At 54.7% G+C, this 19,772-nt stretch overlaps 1 protein-coding gene across 2 annotated transcripts in view; it reads right to left on the reverse strand.

The window, feature by feature from the left end:
• Window positions 1-19,772, reverse strand: part of PLXNA4 (plexin A4) — a 614,743-nt gene that overhangs the window by 17,090 nt on the left and 577,881 nt on the right. For both annotated transcript variants that reach the window (XM_081243430.1, XM_081243431.1), the window contains 2 exons: window positions 19,596-19,742; window positions 14,757-14,916 (listed from right to left, as the gene is read on the reverse strand). In XM_081243430.1, the coding sequence (XP_081099556.1) occupies window positions 14,757-14,916; window positions 19,596-19,742 (307 nt within the window). The remainder of the gene's footprint in view (window positions 1-14,756; window positions 14,917-19,595; window positions 19,743-19,772) is intronic.

The following is a 19,772-nucleotide window of genomic DNA, read 5'->3' on the forward strand; positions in this document are numbered from 1 at the left end:
AAGTACCTGATGAGTACCTATTACATGAATAATACATAAGTGAAAGAGTGAATAGACGAAAAAAGGGAAAGAGTAAGTGAGCGAGTAACGGTGGCTTATTTTCCAAGCAGTGAAAGGATTTTCTACCTGTGTGTTGCTGCTCCATGGTGGGCAGACAGTGAGCTACAGTGAGAAGTGAAAGGTGAGCCGCGCTCTTAGAACGTGGGACAAAGGAAGAGCTGAACTCCAGAACCTCAACTGGGCACGTCCACTGCCAGAAGTGAAAGCTCTCTGAAGTGATTCTCACTCGTTCTTCCGATTTTACGACTGGGAAATTAAAGAAACAGGTTGGGAAGACAGACCTGGAGGTCATCCCAACTCAGAGCTCTGCGGCGTGGTGCCCACGACGTGCGTGAGCCACCGAGTGTCGGGAGCATGGAGGAAGGGCAGTGGTGGCCAGACTGGAACCTGGGCTGTGGCCGCACTGGGATGCTGGCGGGTAGCTGCCTCCCCTCAAGTGCATACTCTGAGCTCCAGGAATCCCAGTGGGACATAGCACTTCCCCCTCCACAAAAGTTGTGCTGATGGGGACGTCGCACACTTTCCCCCTGGCTGAGCCTTGTGGGCAGTGATGATACCCCATGGGCAGCAGGAAGCCTGCTCTTCACTGATGCCAGTGCTTAGTCACACGTTCAGGGACTGCAAGAAGAGGCATTCTGGTGTCCCAGTCCTACGGTCCTCCGAGGCCAACCCCTGCTTCTGATGGGATGCCAGCAGGCAGCAGGGAGGCATCAACTAGTGTCTTTTTGGCAATCCTCTCAAAAAGTTAAGACTGGTCCTCTAAATACCAATGTGAAGATAGCGAGCTGGAGAATACTGAGCTTTTAGATCTCTCAAGCCTGTTATTTTGGTTACCTCTTCTACAGGAAAATTGCTAAGTGCTTTTTTTCCTGAAATATCAGAAAGGTAAAAAAGTGAAATTCTCTGTCCCATCCCCAAACCAGTCCTGATGAATGAACCCCAGCTAGATGGGAGCCTGGTGTTGGCAGCTGGGATGTGCAGGAAAGAAGCACGGCCATGGGCAGCCTGCCCAGCTGACCCAGAACGGAAGAGGCTGCAACATCAGGGCAGGGATTCCCTGGCATCGAGTGATTTAAGTGAGCTAACATGGAAACCTGTCCCTAAATCTCACTCTTTTCTGCTCGGGGTCCTTATACCTGTGGCCTGAACACACTTCACTTCTCTGTTACCGAAAGGCCAACTGGCCCGAGGCAGGGGAACGCAATCAGATTCACAGGTTGCATCAGACCGAAACTCTCCGGACCACCCAGTTCCAGAAACTGACCTGGAGACTTTCCGGACCACCCAGTTCCACGAACTGACCTGGAGACCTTCCACCCGGCCCAGCCTTCCCGCCTTTCGAGGGGCGGGACTAACGGTCCCAAGACTGATGCAACCGGCACCAGATAGTGCCACGACACCCGAAGAGACCACCAAATAAGGACTACCCTGCGCCCTCCCAGATTCACCACACCCCTTTCCCTTCTTCCCCTATAAAATCTTGCCCAACCCTCGCCCGGGTGCGACTTCTCTGGCCCCTTTCTCTCGGACCAGTGGACCTCGCCCGGGAGCGCCCTCTAATAAAGCTCACTTGAAGCTTTCCTCTGTTTCGCAGTGCCGTCTGTTAAGATCCGACCTTACATTTGGTGCGGAAACCCGGGAGGGGTACCAAGCCCCGCGGGTTACCGCGCGGGCCACTCCTCCCCTCCCCCAGGAGACAACCAGGGAACCTCTACTCATCCACCCGATCTGGCAGAAAACAGGATAAGTCCCCCTCCCTTGTTCCCTCCGAACCCCAGAGTCCCTACCCACCGGACTCTCTGTCCCTAATCGCGGCCGCATCAGGGACTCCTCCGTCCTCTCTCCGGGCCTCGGGCAACTGTGGAGACGTCCCAATCGCCTGACCGCCCTCCAACCTGCCGTGAATTGGAGACTGAGACCAGGGGCGCCTCTCTCCCTCTCCATTCACTCAGGGACAGACTGGGGGTTATGGGAACCTCACAATCGAAACCAGATTCTAAGACGCCCCTGGGGGGTGTCCTAGCCAATTTTACAGCCCTCGGTTTCTCCTAAGATCTCCGTCGCCGACGGCTTATTTTCTATTTTCCACTGTGGCCTGGTCACAATATCCTCTAGACAATCAATCTAAAATGGCCTCCTGAAGGGACTTTCAATTTTAACATCCTCCGTGATCTAGATAATTACTGCCGCAGGACGGGCAAATGGTCCGAGGTCCCCTATGTTCAGGCCTTCTGGTATTTACGCTCCCGCCCCTCCCTCTGCGTCGATTGTTCCAATTCCCAGATCCTTCTTGCCATACAGACATCTCCTACATCCAAGCTCCTAATTTCCTTTGACGATGACGCCTCTCCACTAGCCGACCCACCCGAATCTCTCGCCTCTCCCCCCTCCAGAGCTCCTCTCCAACCTCCACCCTACCCTGAAGCAGTCCCTCCTCCTCCCGAACCCGCTCCGGCCCATCCAACCGCTCCCCCGCCTCCCTCAACAGTTTCTCCTCCCACGCCTCTTGCTTCGCCAATTAGTGCACATACACGCTCTCACGACTCCCAAGATCCAGATCTCCTCTGCCCTCTGAGGGAGATGGCAGGAGCGGAAGGAGTGGTTAGAGTTCATGTTCCCTTTTCCCTCCAAGATCTCTCTCAAATAGAAAAGCGATTAGGCTCCTTTTCTGCCGACTCTTCCCGCTACATCAAAGAATTTCACTACCTCTCTCAAGTACGATCTAACCTGGCACGATATCTTTGTGATCCTATCTTCTACTCTGACCCCTGACGAGAGGGAAAGAATTCAAACTGCTGCCCGAAACCATGCAGATCAGGTTCACCTTACCGACAACTCCATGCCTGTCGGAGCGACTGCCGTACCTGGCACCAATCCAGGCTGGACTTATCAGGATGGCCAAAACGGCTGTCGTAAACGCGACCTCATGATCCAATGCCTCCTGGCTGGCATGCAGGCTGCCACTCATAAGGTAGTCGATTTTGAAAAACTAAAAGAGATAACCCAAGAACCTAACGAAAATCCAGCTGTCTTTCTCAATAGCCTTACAGAGGTCTTAACTCTCTACACCGGGCTGGATCCCGACACCCCGGCAGGGGCAGCGGTCCTAGCCACCCATTTTATCACCCAATCAGCCCGGACATCCGAAAGAAATTAAAACGGGAAGACGGCCCTCAAACCCCTATTCGAGATCTGGTAAAGATGGCCTTTAAAGTCTACAACGGCCGTGAGGATTTGGCAGAATCCAGCCGACAGGCTCGGATGCACCAGAAGGTGGCCCTCCAAACCCAAGCTCTTGTAGCCGCCCTAAGGCCGGCCATCTCCCATGGATCACAGCATCCACGGGGTCCGCAAATGGCAACCCCGCCGGGGGCCTGCTTCAAATGCGGAAAAGAAGGCCACTGGGCTCGCCAATGTCCCAATCCCCGATCTCCTTCTAAGCCCTGTCCCAGCTGCGGGCTAACGGGCCACTGGAAGAGTGACTGCCCTACGATTGGCCCTCCCTCAGCGTCTCCACGCGGGGGGCGGGCCGACCCAACGGCATTACCACTCGAACTGCTGGGATTGGCTGACGACTGACGGCGCCCGGACTCAAAGACCCCCATCACCCTCGCCGAGCCCAGGGTAACGCTACGGGTAGCGGGTAAGTCCATCTCATTTCTGGTGGACACGGGGGCTACCTATTCGGTCCTGCCTACTTATTCCGGGCCAGTTTCTCCTTCCCAGATCTCGGTCATGGGTATTGATGGCAAACCATCCTTCCCACTCCAGAGCGGTCCACTCCCATGTCACATCGAAGGACTCCCTTTTACTCGTTCCTTCTTAGTCATACCATCCTGCCCAGTTCCCTTGCTAGGCCGAGATGTCCTTTTCCACTTAGGGGCCTCCCTCCAGCTGGTTAGACTTGACCCTAAGGTCCCCTCCTCCCAACTCCTGCTTCCTCTTCTCGGCCTGTCTCTATAACCCTCCCCCTCCTATCCCCCTCTTCCAATCACACCGAACCCAATCAATCCCCAGGTCTGGGATACCTCTAAGCCCATAATAGCAACACACCATTCCCCCGTCCTCATCCGCCTAAAGGACCCCTCCAAATTTCCATCAAGGCCCCAATTTCCCATCTCTGAGACTCACCTTAGGGGCCTACAACCTATTATCACCAGACTCCTAAACCAGGGACTCCTTATCCCCACTGACTCTCCCTGCAACACCCTCATCCTGCCTGTCCGCAAGGCCTCTGGGGATTATCGCCTGGTCCAGGACCTCCGACTAATCAATGAGGCCATAATTCCTCTCCACCCAGTAGTACCAAACCCATACACCTTGCTCTCCCATATCCCCCCATCCACAACCCACTTTACGGTTCTGGATCTCAAAGATGCCTTTTTCACTATCCCCCTACATCCCGACTCCTATTTCCTCTTCGCCTTTACCTGGACGGATCCGGATACTCATACTTCCAGTCAGCTCACCTGGACAGTTCTTCCCCATGGCTTCCGTGACAGTCCTCACCTCTTCGGTCAGGCGCTGGCACGGGACCTCACGTCCTGCTCCCTTACCCCCAGCACACTCCTTCAATATGTAGATGACCTCCTCCTTTGTAGCCCATCTCTCAGCCTCTCAAGACAACATACTGCAGATCTCCTCAATCACCTTGGCTCTCGCGGTTATCGGGTCTCCCCAGCCAAGGCTCAGTTATCTGCATCTTCTGTAACCTACCTGGGGCTCCACCTTACCCCTACCACAAAAGGTCTAACAGCTGATCGCACCCGGATTATCCGTGAACTCCAGCCTCCGGAAACAGCGGGAACAAATTCTCTCCTTTTTGGGCCTTATAGGATTTTTCCGACACTGGATCCCTAACTTTGCTCTCCTCGCTAAACCCTTATATCTAGCCGCTAAAGAAACCCCCCAAGGACCCCTCACCTCTCCTTCCGCCGTTCGACAGGCCTTTCTCACCCTCCAGAACGCTCTGATATCTTCTCCTCCCCTTTCTCTGCCCAACCCAAACCGACCTTTTCACCTTTTTGTGGATGAACGGGCCGGAATAGCCACTGGACTCCTTGCCCAGCCTGTAGGGCCTTCCTACCGCCCCGTGGCTTACCTCTCCAAACAGCTAGACCCAACCATTCAGGGATGGCAACCATGCCTTCGGGCCCTAGCAGCAGCAGCCGAACTGACCAAACACTACAGATACTCAACCACACAGGAATAGGTAACATCTCCGACTGCTTTCTATGTGCCTCGCTTGGCCGGCCACCCTTGGCTGCTGTCCCACTCGACCAGCCCTTCAATTCTACTTCCTACACCTCCCAAAACCCACGTTTTTCCCCGTTAAAAGTCCCCATATTCCTTGATTCAAAAAATCTCACCGTCTGTTACAGCAGCCGCCCAAATCTAGCTGATACTGGGTTTCTTTGCAACTCATCCCTCACGGTAAACACATCAACTGAAGCACCACCAGGCATGTTTTTGTGGTGCAATGGTTCCCTCACAAAAGAGATCAATTCTTCCTCCCCCTTCCCATGTATCCCCGTTACTCTCGTCCCACAACTCACACTGTATAGCCAAGCCGAATTTTTCTCGCTAATCACGCCGCCCTTTACCTGACGGAAAAGAGCTATCTTTCTTCCTCTGGTCGCAGGCATCTCTCTCGCCTCCTCCCTGGTCGCTGCAGGCCTCGGGTTGGGGGGGAGCTCTAACACATAGTGTTTCAACATCCCGCGACTTAGAACATAAACTCCAGCTAGCCATTGAAGCCTCCGCCGCCTCCATCTCCTCTCTCCAGCACCATATCACCTCCATAGCCCGAGTCGCTCTCCAGAATCGACGAGCCCTGGATCTCCTGACGGCCGACAAAGGAGGTACCTGCCTCTTCCTACAGGAGGAATGTTGCTGTAAACGCCCTCCATCACTTAAGAGAAGAACTCCAACGCAAACACCAACAGTCCGCCTCCCCAGTTCCCGATTGGTGGCGATCCACCCTCTATACCTGGCTAACACCAATCTTAGGCCCCTTAATTCTCATCTGTATCTTGCTCATGTTTGCCCCGTTTTCTTAGGTTCCTTCGCAGGCGCATGGAGGAAGTCTCTCAGGTGGCCACAAACCAAATGCTCCTCGGTCCTTACACCTTGCTTCCTACAGAACCCCCCACTGGTCTCCCCTAAGCCTCGGACCTCTGGTCACCCGACTCCCCTTTCGACGCCCCCATTCAGCATGAAGTAGCCAGAGATCAGAACGCTGCCCCATTACACCAAAGATGTCGGGATGTAAGGCCAACTGGCCCAAGGCAGCAGAACGCAATCAGATTCACAGGTAGCATCACACCGAAACTCTCCAGACCACCCAGTTCCAGAAACTGACCTGGAGACTTTCCCGACCACCCAGTTCCACGAACTGACCTGGAGACCTTCCACCCGGCCCAGCCTTCTCGCCTTTCAAGGGGTGGGACTAACGGTCCCAAGACTGATGCAACCGGCACCAGATAGTGCCACGACACCCGAAGAGACCACCAAATAAGGACTACCCTGCGCCCTCCCAGATTCACCACACCCCTTTCCCTTCTTCCCCTATAAAATCTTGCCCAACCCTCGCCCGGGTGCGACTTCTCTGGCCCCTTTCTCTCGGACCAGTGGACCTCGCCCGGGAGCGCCCCCTAATAAAGCTCACTTGAAGCTTTCATCTGTTTCGCGGTGCCGTTTGTTAAGATCCGACCTTACAGTTACCCCTTTTCCTTTCTTTCCTGAAACCCTTCATCCAGACCAGCCAGGGCCTCTATTTTCCCAGACTCATCATGGAATGTCGCAAGAAAATCAGAATAGCAGAGTGGGCTCACCTTTCTGGAGTGCTCTTGTGCTACTTCATGACCTCCTCTTGAGAGAGGTATGAGCAGTGGAGCTCAAGCTGGGACCAGGAACAGCCAAGGTCAAAGACCAAAGCTGCTGGCTTCTGTCTGTCCCAGGAAGAGTTCACCCCGCAAATTGCATAGCTGGCTTCATGCACCCTCATCCCTACCCAGTGGTAAAGAACCCTAAGGGCAGGGTGGACCAGTTGAGGGCGAGGCAGGCCTGCCACCTTCAGATCTGGTGCGCTAACCAGTGTGGGCGGCTGGTCAGGTCAGGAGGCCCCTGAGCGAGGGCGCAGCTAATTTTGTGCTCTGGGTGCTGCTGCATATTCAACATATGCTTAGTTTTAATAACAGTAATGAAAGTCAATAGAATCTAGGTCTCTTCATCCCGAATTCAGCATTCTCTTCACCCAACAGGCTTCTTCTGTCTTGCCTACAAAAACAGCACTAAAAATATATCTCTCGTTTGTGTCCACACCTTGCTATGAACCAAGTGATCCTGTTAGAACAGCCGAGGGGCAATGTGACAGCTGGGCCAATGGCCACTGTCCTCCGGGTGAACGTCCAGCCACCTGGACAGCTTTGCCTGCCCATGGGGCACAGTGAGAGACTGGAAAATGCCTCAAGGCACCAACTGATGTGAGCTCGGTGATGGTCCCAGTGAATCCTGAGACAGAGTGACCCCTCGCCACGCCCACGCTGCACCAGGACATCTGCCTCCCCCGGGATTAGGACATAAGAGGCATCTCCTGCGGCCACCACGTTGAAAATCCAGATCCAGAAAGTCTTAGAGCTCCATCTTCACTCGCTCAAAACTGTGAGTGTCCACAGTGTGCCAGGCACTGTGCCAGCGGGACATCAGACAGTTAAACAAGGAAACTTAATAAAAGCCCTGGCCCCTGAAGTGCTCTCTGTGTAGAAGGCTGTGCAGGAGAACAAAGGCTCACAGGCCCGGTGATCAGAGCCAGAAGAGGGAGAGGCTGAGGAGGGTATGTGGGGGAGGGGGAGGCGTTCTGGTCCAAAGGTGCCACTTCTGTGACGCTTCCAGGGATCCACGTGGATGAGTCCTTGTGGGAGGCCATGGCAAGGAGAGGCTGGCGAGGCACATACAAGTCAGGAACTGAGTTCAGAAAGGTCTGGAATACCATGCTAAGGCGTCTGGGGTTGAGCTGAGAACCACAGAGACGGAGGTGGATGACAAGGGGAGGAGGAGCCCCGCCAAAGACGGCTGCCCTTGGCCGAGACAGAGGGGGCGGGGGCGTAGATTTCAGGGATGCTCAGGAGATAGGATGGTACCTGGAGATTCTCAGGGAGGAAGAGGTGGGAGCACCACGGTGTGCCCCCAAGTTTGTGAGGTGTCTGGGGGAACAGTGGGAAGCTAGGGTATAGAGGAGGGAGGGGTTTATCTGCAGGCCAGCCCTGGAAGGAGACACTGGCACCCAGCACATTGCTGGTCCGGCTCCTGGAGGGTCCCCTACCCACCAATAGGTGCCACTCAGAGAGGCAAACCCTCCCTGGGGAGCATGGCGCCTCACCAGCTCTGACCCTCGTGGCGTGTGCATATGCAGGTTGGTGCACGGGCACACACATGTGTGCGTACACACACATATGCACACACGCACACACACACACACACAAGTATAGCATCTCACCCCAGGCTGAGGACACTTAAGGCTCTGCAGCAACCAACCCCTGCCCGCCCCGCCCCCAGTCCAGTTCACCTCTCCTCAGACCCACCAAAGGAAGCTTTAGGAGGGACTGACCTGGAGGGATGAGGGGGAAGGAGGCGCCCACCAGGCTGGTTAGAACTGACCGAGTCAACCCTGCTGATCCGCAAGGAACCAATTTCAGAGCCAGCTGTCTGCCCTCCCACCCCGGGCCACCATTCCTCCCCGTGGGGCGCTGAGCAGAGTCTCGCCAGCCTGCACGGAGTCCTCTTGACCTCCCAAACCAGGGTCCCGAGCAGAAGGCTGGAGGAGGAGACACGACTCTACCGCCGCACACCTGTCGGCAGGTGAGCCCCAAGGAGACAGAGAGCCCAGACACCCTCGGCACCCTGCCACTCCCAAGTGCGGGAGCAGCATCAGAGAAGAGCTGGGACAGAATCAGTGTCACTGCAAACAGTCGGGAAACTGACTCAGGAATGGGAGGGGGGGACCACCTAAATATGGTTTACTTAAAACAGGTATAATTTTATGGTGAGAGCAAGTTCTAAAATACAAAATAATTGAAGTAGGAAACGTGGTGCTTAAAAGAAGAAATTCCTAAACTGAACGGTGTTATCTGCTTTCAAAGCCTTGGGTCGTTGTAAACTGTGAAGAGCTGTGCACCGGCTAGTTGTCGCTATTCAGGGAAGTCCAGAGAGTTAAAGGAAAAAGCAGACCATGCTCTGCTACTCGATTTAAGAGAGGTAAGCTTAGTGGATATTCTTGAATATGGAATAACGTGGAGGAGGCTCTGGTGGCGCTCCAGGGCGGTGTGCCATGCTGTGCTGTGTCAAAGAAGAGTTCAAGAGGCAGCGGGTGGGCGGTGGGAAGGAAGAAAGGTGACCTAGGTAGGAAAGGTGACCCAGGTATTCATATGCAAGGCATCTAGGGGAAATTGCTGGCTCTGACCTCCCTCGAAGCTCTGCCCGCAGCCCCGTGCCCTGCTCCAGGCTCCAAGCACAAAGGACAGACACACTCACAATCCAATTTGTTACACTTCCACCTACCAGGGAGAGAGGGAGGTGAAATAAAAAAGAAAAAAAATCCCATTATCTTTATCTGTCCTTCCCATCAGGTGCAGTGGAAAATGCAAACTGGGGCGACAGCTGCTGTGAACTCTTTATATTTCACTCAGAAGATAGTGTATCTTTTTATTGCATACAGGAATTACTTATTTGAAAAAATATACCCTTTCAGACAGAAGGGGTGGCGGAGTTCCGGGGCTATTGATGGGGCATTTGCTTTAAACCAGAGGAATCTCTGGAGGTCACAGCCTGTGGAGGAGCCTGCGTGGAAAGGGAATGGATGTTCTCTCCACCTCCCTGCTGTGTGACCAGGGCCCAGGCTCTGTGCCTCTCTGAGCTGCAGAGTCTTCTGTTCAGTAGAACAGAATGGCATCAGTTATTTCCTCTGGGGAGTGAAGGGAGGAAACAAAGAGTCCCTTGGCTCAGAAAGAGAAGTGTTCAGCCTCCTGCTACTGTGCGAAGCAATGAGGAACTCCTAGTCACGTTGGTCCCTCTGTGCCTGGCACAGAGCTTGCCCCATGGCAGGCTCTTATGATATGTTGGTTGAAGAGTTTGGTGGTGTAAGGGGGTACCTATATCTGATACCTGTGTGTGGAAAGGGGCATCAGCTTACCCGATACCTGTGAGTGGAAAGGGGCATCAGCTTGGTGAGGACAGCCTCACATATAGCAGAGCAGGGAGCCCCTGGCACTGGGCTTTGAAAACTCCCAAGGCCCACCTGCCCCAGCACAGTCCCTAACTCCTGCCTGGGATATCTTTCCTTCCCTAGATTCCAACAGACTGAAAGAAAGGCAAGTTCTGTGTCCTTCACTTTGGCTCTTACAATGGTTAGTTTTATGTGTGAACTTGTCTGGGCCACAGTGCCCAGATAGGTGGTCAAAAATTATTCTGGATGTTTCCATGAGGGTATTTTTGGATGACATTAATATTTAAATGGATGGGCTTTGAGTAAAGCGAACTGCCCTCCATAATGTAGGTTGGTGCACGGGCACACACATGTGTCTAATTAGGTGAAGGCCTGGGTGGAACAAAAGATTGACCTCCCCTGAGCAAGAGGGAATTCTGCAGCAGCTGCCTTTGGACTTGAACTGCAACATGGCTCTTCCCTGGGTCTCCAGCCTGCTGGCCTACCCTGTAGATTTTGGACATGCCAGCCTCCACGCTAGACACTGAATGTTTGTGTCCCCTGCAAAATTCACATGTTGAATCCTAACACCCAATGTGATGGCATTTGGAGGTGGGGGCCTTTGGAAGGTGATCAGGTCATGAGGGTGGAGCCCTCATGAATGGGATTCGTGCCCTTATAAAAAGGACCCCAGAGAGCTCTCTTGCCCTCTTTCTGCCATGTATGGTCCCAGCAAGAGGACGGCCATCTACGAACCAGGAAGCGGGCTCTCGCCAGACACTGAGTCTGCTGACACCTTGATCTTGGACTTCTCAGCCTCCAGAGCTGTGAGAAATAAATTTCTGTTGTTTATAAGCCAGCCAGTCTATGGTATTCTGTTATGGCAGCCCAAACAGACTCCTCCTAGTCTATTATTAATTAAGTCCTCCATAATTGCATGAGCCAATTCCTTCAAATAAATCTTTCTCTATGTAAACATATCCTATTGGTTCTGTTTCTCTGGAGAACCCTGGCTAATACAGTTCCCCATCTTGGCTCCTTAATGCCTGGAAGAGCAGGTGAAGGGGTGGAGGGGGTGGCATGGGAGAGCTTCCGTCAGAGGAGCAATGAACAGAAGTGTTGGGAATGAGGGGCTAGGCCAGGCCAGGCACCACAGATGATGAAAGGCAGGGGGAGGGGTTGGGGCTGGATTTACTTGGGGCAATTACAGAGGCAGCTTAAAATGCCTTTGCTTCTTTCTGGGCTGGCCTGGGACAGATGTCCTCGCCTTCCAGGGGCTGGGCATCAGGAGGGGGAAGGCAGTCTTTGCCCAATGCCCTCAGCTACGGGAGGAGGAGGCATGGGGGGTGGGAAGTGAAGTGGAGGGGGGATGCTTGGCTGTCTTGCCTCTGTCAACGCATGTGGCTCAGAGTCTTCTCTGTGCCTATGTGTTATATGTCCCTTTGGCATAGATTAATTTTTGATTATAATCACACCTTATATTTGCAAACTGCTTTCAAAGCACTTTCACCTACATGATGGGAAAAACTCGCCTTGCCTCTCTCTCTCTCCTTGGGGGCCATGCAACTGAGTCAAATCAAATCTTGTGGAAGAAGCATTTGGGTCTCTGAGGAGGCCCCATTTTCTTTGTTGTCTGGCTTTGGTAGAAAGAAGACCAGAGTTCTGGGAGCAGCTCCAGACCCTGGACTTAACAGAAAAGAAGGAAATTCCTCAGAAGAGCACCCATCATGGGAGTCCTTTGTGAGAAGTTCAGTATGACTCTCCTTCCTCAGGAGGATGGGGCCCTGAGACTCAAACTGCCTCCTTTCTTTGGCTTCTCCCCTTTACCCTCCCTGCTGTGAGGCCTTGTGCCTCCAGGGTGGCCCCTCCATCCTCCCCAGCAGCTCCTATGATGGGAAAGGTAGGTCCTTTGCCCTCTTGGGACCTGGCGAGCACTGTGTCACTGCAGGCCCAGCCCCTGGCCTGAGCAGCCTCTAGCTTGAGAGAGCAGCAACTCTCAGGCGGGTCCTGGTTGCTGCTCAGCCCTCAGGCTTCCTTCACTCATGGTGGACAGCAGGAAGTGGACAGCAGGAGGTAGACGGCAGGAAGTGGACAGCAGGAAGTGGACAGCAGGAAGTGGACAGCAGGAGGTGGGTGGCAGGAAGTGGACAGCAGAGGTGGACAGCAGGAGGTGGGTGGCAGGAAGTGGACAGCCGGAGGTGGACAGCAGGAAGTGGACAGGAGGTGGACAGCAGGAAGTGGATGGCAGGAAGTGGACAGCAGGAGGTGGACAGCAGGAAGTGGACGGCAGGAGGTGGACAGCAGGAGGTGGGTGGCAGGAAGTGGACGGCAGGAAGTGGATGGCAGGAAGTGGACAGCAGGAGGTGGGTGGCAGGAAGTGGCCGTGGCTGCTTTGGATGCTGCCTCCACTCCAGATGCATCACATCCTTTCATTAATGATGCTTTGCTGGGCTAGAACCCAGCAAATGTCCTGAAGTTAAAAAACAGCCCCTTCCCCTCCCAAGCTCTGGGTGTGTAGCTTCCAGGTGCAGAGGGCTGGTCTTGAGCAGCATCCACCAGCCATGACACGGTCTCTCTCCCCCATGGGAGGTCACCCCATTCCCAAGCACCAGAAGCACACAATTCTACACGCACCCGCACCCGTGAGCTCTCGCTGTGCTCTGGCACAAGCTTTCCAAACACCTTCGGCATAAAGATACAGGGTCTTATAACAGCTCCTCCTCTTGGCCCCCCTAGGCCGGGGCTCTCCTCCCACCCACCCATTTTGCAGATAAGGACTTTGAAAAGCCGAGGGTGGACCCTGCCATGGCTCCCACAGATGAACAAAAGGCATGGTGAGTGCTACCTGGTTACCCTAGTGAATTCAACTCTCCCTGGGAGACCCATTATGGAGTAGCCCACTTAATTGTTTAGGGGTGGGGAACACAGGGGTCTTCCTTCCCAGGAACTTGTTTTCTCTTGCACTGGTTCTATAAGCGAGCCCTTGGCTCCATCAGTCTGTGGGACGTTCATGGCAGCAGAATCACCCGCATACAGACACAAATGCCCACTCCAACTCTAGGGACCAGTGCCCGGGACACACATGGACACACTCGCCCAAACACTCCCCCCACCCCCACTGCAGGCTCTCACAGATGCTTCCTCTTGGTCCTAGAAACAACATACACAGAGACACCTCCAAAGTGAAGGGGAGCACATGCTCAGCCAGTCTCTCTCCCTGGGGCCACGGAGCTCCAGGCACAGGGCCAAACACATCCCGCCAACAGCCAGCCAGGAGGAGAGATGGGGGAAGGGAAGCAGTAAGAATTGAGGTGAGTGAGCAGACATTCCTGATCCTGAGTCCTTAGGCATCAGAATTTGGGGGCAGGTGGGGCGAAGCACTGTGAGGGGATCAAATTCCCTGTGGAGTTTAGAAAATAGCACAGATGCCCATCTGTCTTGGATGGCTTAGCTGAAGCCAGCTTAGAGAGGCCAGATGGATGGATTAGGGGCCTCTGGAGGTCCTCCCACCTCTATGTTTCCACCAATCTCCAGACCCAACCACACACACACATAAACACCTTTTCCTCCAGGCCCAGGACCAACAAACAGACACATACCGTTTCCTTACCACTATTACCTTCATAATCAGTAACAGCAGCAGCCAACACTGAGTACGTACTATGGGCCTGACAGTGCATTAGAGGCTTTTACATGCATCATCTCCTTTCATTCTTACAGTGAGGCAGGCACTATTATTAATCTCCATTTTCTAGGCAAGGAAACTAAGGCACAGAAAGGTTAAGTAACTAGACCAAGGTCACACAGCTAGGACTTGGTGGAACCAGGACTCAAACCCAGGCATGTCTGATGCTGATCCACAGTGCCAAACTGCCTCTCTTCAGCCCTGGCCTCTTTGGAGCTTGGGGCTCCCCACTAGGATTTCCCCAGGACGATATCTTACTAAACACTCAGGCAAGCCATAACTGGATCCAAGGACAGCTGGCCCGAAGTGGCATGCCCTTGTTTATACAGGCTATGCGATCTATTCGTGGAACCTTCTAATAAAATGCCACCCTGCTCCCCAGTAGGCTGTCATATCTCATTTTTCTCTATCCTCTCTCTCCATCCTCCCATCACTGACCCAGATCCCTCATGCCTTCGGTAGTCAGCAAAAATTAGAGGCGCAGAACAGAGGCGAAAGGAAGGGCCTGGGGGAACAACGCAGGTAGTGGCAAGACCTTGGGCCACACAGATTCAGACTAAATCCTCTTCACTGCCGACGTGACACCTCCACTCCCACCCCTCGGCTACTCAAAAGATCCCAGAGGTGGTCACATCACCAGCAGACTGTGGTCCCCCCTCTGCTCACTGCTCACTAAGTGGCCATGAAGGTGCACCTCCTGGGTTCCTGGGGGCCGTGCACGCCTGCTCCCTGCACCCTGGCTCCACTGGTCTGTAAGAGGGGCTTCCAACCAGTCACAGCACAGCCCCCTAGGTGGGCGGCCCTACTCACCCAGGTCCATGTCTGCAGCCTTGGGCCGGTGGGAGCAGGGCACATTCTTGAAGATGGCGTCCAGAATCTTCTCCTTGACCTGAGTAATGGTGTCGCAGTTGAGGATCTTCACTGGGACCTCAGGGCTGTTGGCACTGTCTGGGTTGACACAACTCAGGACCTGCGGGCGGTGGGGAGAGGTGGTGAGTGGGGAGGGCAGCATGGAGAGCCCTGGGAATGCCAGCCGCATCCCGGAGTCCTATCCTGACTGGCTCCGCCTTGGCAGGTTGGACTGGACAGGGGTGGGGCGACCCCAGCCAAGCCCTCTACCCTTCCGGTCCCCACAAGCAGCAGGAAAGTGGTACAGCTTCAGCATCACTGCAGGAGTAGGAGCTGCATATTTCACTCCTCTTCACGAGAGACTCCATTAAAATCCTGATTTATCAAAGGGAACAATGTCCAAGCAGGAGGAGGCAGTGAGGGGCAATGTGTCAGAGAATGGACACTACTGCATGTCCCCCTGCCACCTCTCTCTCTCTCTCACTCACACACACACACACACACACACACACACTAGGCAGCATCTCAGCAGCACACCCAGACCCTCGCCCACCTCTGAAACCCCCATCCCCCATCCCTGTGTGTCGGTCTGTCTTTCTCGTCACTCTATCCCATACACACACCCACACTAATGGGAATCTGGCTCCTTTCTCCAAAGATTTCATGTGCTTCGATTTTTGTGAGGGTTCTGGGCTGATCGGAGGTTGGAGAATCTGTAAGAAGCTTAGTGTGTTGTTTAAAAATAAAAAGGTGCCCTTTAAAAAACTTCAAGTTCAGGCCACCTGAGAGCCCTTCCTGGCTCCGAACCTGAAACCTGGTATCAGGGGAAGAGGCCACCCTGGCTCAGGACCTCCATTTCTCTTTTTGGAACTAGTCAGATAAGATAAGACTCTGCCTAATGCACCAAACTATATTTTTTCCTTTAAAAAGTTCTGGACCAGGGCTTCCCTGGTGGCACAGTGGTTAAGAATCCGCCTGCCAATTTGGGCGACACGGGTTCCAGCCCTGGTCCAGGAAGATCCCACATGCCGTGGAGTAGCTAAGCCCGTGCACCACAACTACTGAGCCTGTGCTCTAGAGCCCGTGAGCCACAACTACTGAGCCCCTCGTGCCACAACTATGAAGCCCGTGCTCTGCAACAAGGGAAGCCACCACAGTGAAAAGCCTGCGCACCGCAATGAAGAGGAGCCCCCGCTCGCCACGACTGAAAAGAAAGCCCGTGTGCAGTGGCGAGGACCCAACGCAGCCAAAAATAAATAAATAAATTTATTTAAAAACAACAAAAAAAGTTCTGGGCCATTTCTAACAGCTTTGCTTCTCTTGCTATCCTCAGCATGGGCTCTCTCTCCGTGGTGAGACCGTGGGATCCTTGGGTGGACCAGAGTGGATCCGGGTGGGTGCTGTGGGTCACAGGTGCTGCCAGGTGGCCGTGCCGTGCCGGGTTCTGCTGCCCGTCTGACCCTGCTGCCTTGCGCCCTCTGTGCGCTCCCTTCTCAGAACCTTCACTGAACCGCCTCCCCCACCAACCCTTTGCCAACCCTACGTCTGGTCTGCAGATCCAGACGACAGCCTTCCTCCCATCCCCACCCGCTCCTGGTCCACGTGGCGGCGGTCAGAACCCTGGCCCCTGGACGCCTGCCTTTCATTAGCGACCAGACTGCTGTGAGCTCCCACGGGAACATGCTCATTCCATTAAGAAGAAGAGAACCTCCTAAATCTATAAAACCGAACTGTCACCCTCAAAATGTTTTAAACCGAAAACAATGCTGGAAGGAACTCTGGACCACGTGCTCCTCCTGTGTGCCCTCTCCCAGTCATTCCCTGCCTCCTAAGAGCCTTCCGGGACCCCTCCCAGCCCCCCCTCCGTGGCCAAGCACAGCCTAGTACTCGGTGCTGCCCTGAGCTCTGGGCCAGTGGTGGTGGAGCCTGGGCTGTGAGACCATGAAGCGGGGGCTGCCACCCAAGTATGCCCCCCTGACATTTCTGCTTGCCCCTGGGGTTCATGGTGGCCCCATGAGAACAACTCTGTGGGTGCCTCAGGGCATCCAGAGAAGCAGCAGTGGTCCCACGGAGGGACAGGGCTCCCTGGCCGCGCCCCAGCTCCACCTGGAAGTTCTCTTCCCCAGCCCCACGCCCACGTGTCTTGGCTATTTCAGAGCAACCGCCTGGGGTTTGTTCTGCTGGTCAGTGCTTCCCAAACTTTCCTGTGAATAGAATCACTAAGGGGTTTTGTGAAAACGCACACTCTGACTCAGGAGGTCGAGGATGGGGTCTGAGACTCTGCATTCAGGCAGGATTGCAGGTGAGCACCTAGCACTCTCGCAGGCTCCAGTTTATGCCCTCGGGCACTCCCAGCAGCAGGGCCCTAGGCCATGCTAGTCCATGTTCAACCTAATTCATCACTCAACACATAGGTGGTGCATCTGACTGTCAAGTGAGGCTGGCCGAGCCTCTCAGCACCTGTCTCACTCTTTGTGGTTACCCTTTCTGCCCAGCACAAGGTTACCATCAGTTGGCCCAAAGTACCCTGGGCTCCTCCAGCCAGTGCTGAATTGCAGGCCGCCCTGTCTTTTTCTGACCCCTCCATCTTGGAGTCTCGGGTCAGCCCTGTCTGCTGCTAACACACTTTCTTCCTGGCCCCTCCTCACCACCACGGGGCTGCTCCCCCTTCCACGTCGGGGGTTTCCTTTCACAGGCCTGAGGATGGCTACGAAACCTCCCCGCAGCCACTTCTTCTCCAAGGAGGACAACCGGAACGTCCTTCCCCTTTCCTCGCGGTGCCTCTCCCCCAGCTCTTTCCACCCCAAATGGATGCGCGTCCCTGACCCACTCCCATTTCCTCACATTCTCCTGAAGTCATCTGCCAGCAGGCTGGGTGTGCTAACAGTAGTTTGGCCTCTGGAATAAAGGATGCTGCAATTTGGGGACAGAGTGTTACTACAACTGTGCTGGATTCAATACTGGGGAGCCGCTGATGAGATGGGAAAGAAAGGGAGGGAGAGACCAGGCAGGAGACATTCCAACAGTAGTTCTAGCTCATTAAGAAATCTATTCAGGTCTCTATTTCTGCAAGGTCTTTTTTTTCCTCTCTCTTTTTTTTTTTTGCGGTACGCGGGCCTCTCACTGCTGTGGCCTCTCCCGTTGCGGAGCACAGGCTCCGGACGCGCAGACCCAGCGGCCATGGCTCACGGGCCCAGCCGCTCCGCGGCATGTGGGATCTTCCTGGACCGGGGCACGAAACCGTGTCCCCTGCATCGGCAGGCGGACTCTCACCCACTGTGCCACCAGGGAAGCCCTTCCTTTCCCATGTTAATCAGAGCCTCTAACCCCCTCCTCCGGGGCAGACCACGACTGCAAAGCAGCAGGGCCCTCACTCACCCTGCTGCCGCAAAGCCTCGTCAACTGAGCCAACCCCGGCCAATCTGCTGAGATGCCTGCTGGGATTCCCAGGGCCCTCCGAGGATGGAGTGGGACAGGTGCATCACGGGCGCAGCACGCCCAGCCGGCAGGACTGGCTTTATTCAGAGGGGCAGGGACGTCTCCCCAGCTGGCCTCGGGGTCTGGGGTTCCTCCTCGGCTCGCGGCCCCTGCCCGGCTCTGCCACGCCTCGGCCTGTTGTGTCTCACTTCCCAGTGACTTTAAATCCCATCGATTCTCCGTCCTCTTTAACACCATTGCTGTCTCTTCCACCACCTCCATTCTTGGGCTGCACCCACGTACCACCCTCCACATTTATCTTTTATCTTGTTTTCTCACTCCTTTCTTCTACCTCCTCTTCTCTTTCCTGGAAAAGACCTGGTGGGAGATCACAACTCTCTCCAAAAAAAGCCCAAGAGTGAGCTCCCCCGCCTGGAGAGACAGTGGGCACCAGCGGACAGTCATGGCGGGAAAGAGGAAGCAGAGCCCCTGTGGGCCAGCAGCGGGCTGACCCTGGGCTCCCGGCTTTGTACACCAGATCCCACTCCATCTTCTGGACACCTTCGGGAGGCACATGCTGTCATTATCCCTCTTTTATTATTATCCTTGGGTTTTTTTTCAGATTAAAAAAACAAAACCCAAACTTGGAGAGATTAAGCCCCAAATCCCCCAGCTGGTCAGAAGGAGTCACAGCTCCAATCCAGCTCTGCCCGATTCCAAACCCCGTGCTCCTAAATGCTGAGCTTTGCTGCCTCCTAGGATGACTGTTTCTGGCAGGCAAGGGAGTGTAACCTTGACTGAGGGGATCCCCCTGTTCCCTGGACAAACACCTTAAACCGCTAGGCCAGCCTGGCCTCCCATCCTACAGCTCGGGTCATGTAGGTGCGGGCTTCAGAACCACGAGCAACCACTTCTGGCTTCCCCTCTTTCGTGCTCTACGTGCTACCTGCTTGGAACTGGTCTGCAAAGTGTGGGTTCTCCATTGGGAGAACTGCTGAGAAGGAGTTCATTCCCTGGGGTCAGTCAGCCAGCTGTCGGCCAGGGGTTACTGCCCCACAATCCAGTGCACCGGCCTGAAAGCACACCAGTCTCTTGCTGTTGCTCAGGTGTGTCTGAGCCAGCGGTCCTCAAATCCAGGTGCCCTGGCATGTTAGGACAAGGAAGTCGGGGTGACCGGCACAGATGGAGTGACTGGCACAGGTGGAACACCAGGCTGGCCCCGTGCAGTGGGCACCCAGAGAGGTGGCTGAGAGCAGTGGCGTTAAAGAGGTGTTAGAGAGGATGGTCATCAGCATTTCCACCATCCCTTCGGCTGAGCAGGGGCTGCACAGGGCCAGAACCCACCCACCAGAGCCACAGGGAGGAGCTGGGAGGCTGGCTTACCAGAGTTTTGTAGTCGATCTGCTGGCGGATGAGCTTGTCCTCGCTCAGAGAGTAGCGGGCCTCGCCCGTGATGGCGTCAATGGGCCCCTTCTCCATCTGCTGCTTGATGGCGCAGAACAGGGAGAAGAGGGGCTCCCCGGCACACTCCTGGACACAGAGAAGAGCCGTGCTGGGTGG

This window comes from Mesoplodon bidens, assembly GCF_964165515.1.
Source record: "Mesoplodon bidens genome assembly, chromosome: 9".
Lineage (NCBI taxonomy): Eukaryota > Metazoa > Chordata > Mammalia > Artiodactyla > Ziphiidae > Mesoplodon > Mesoplodon bidens.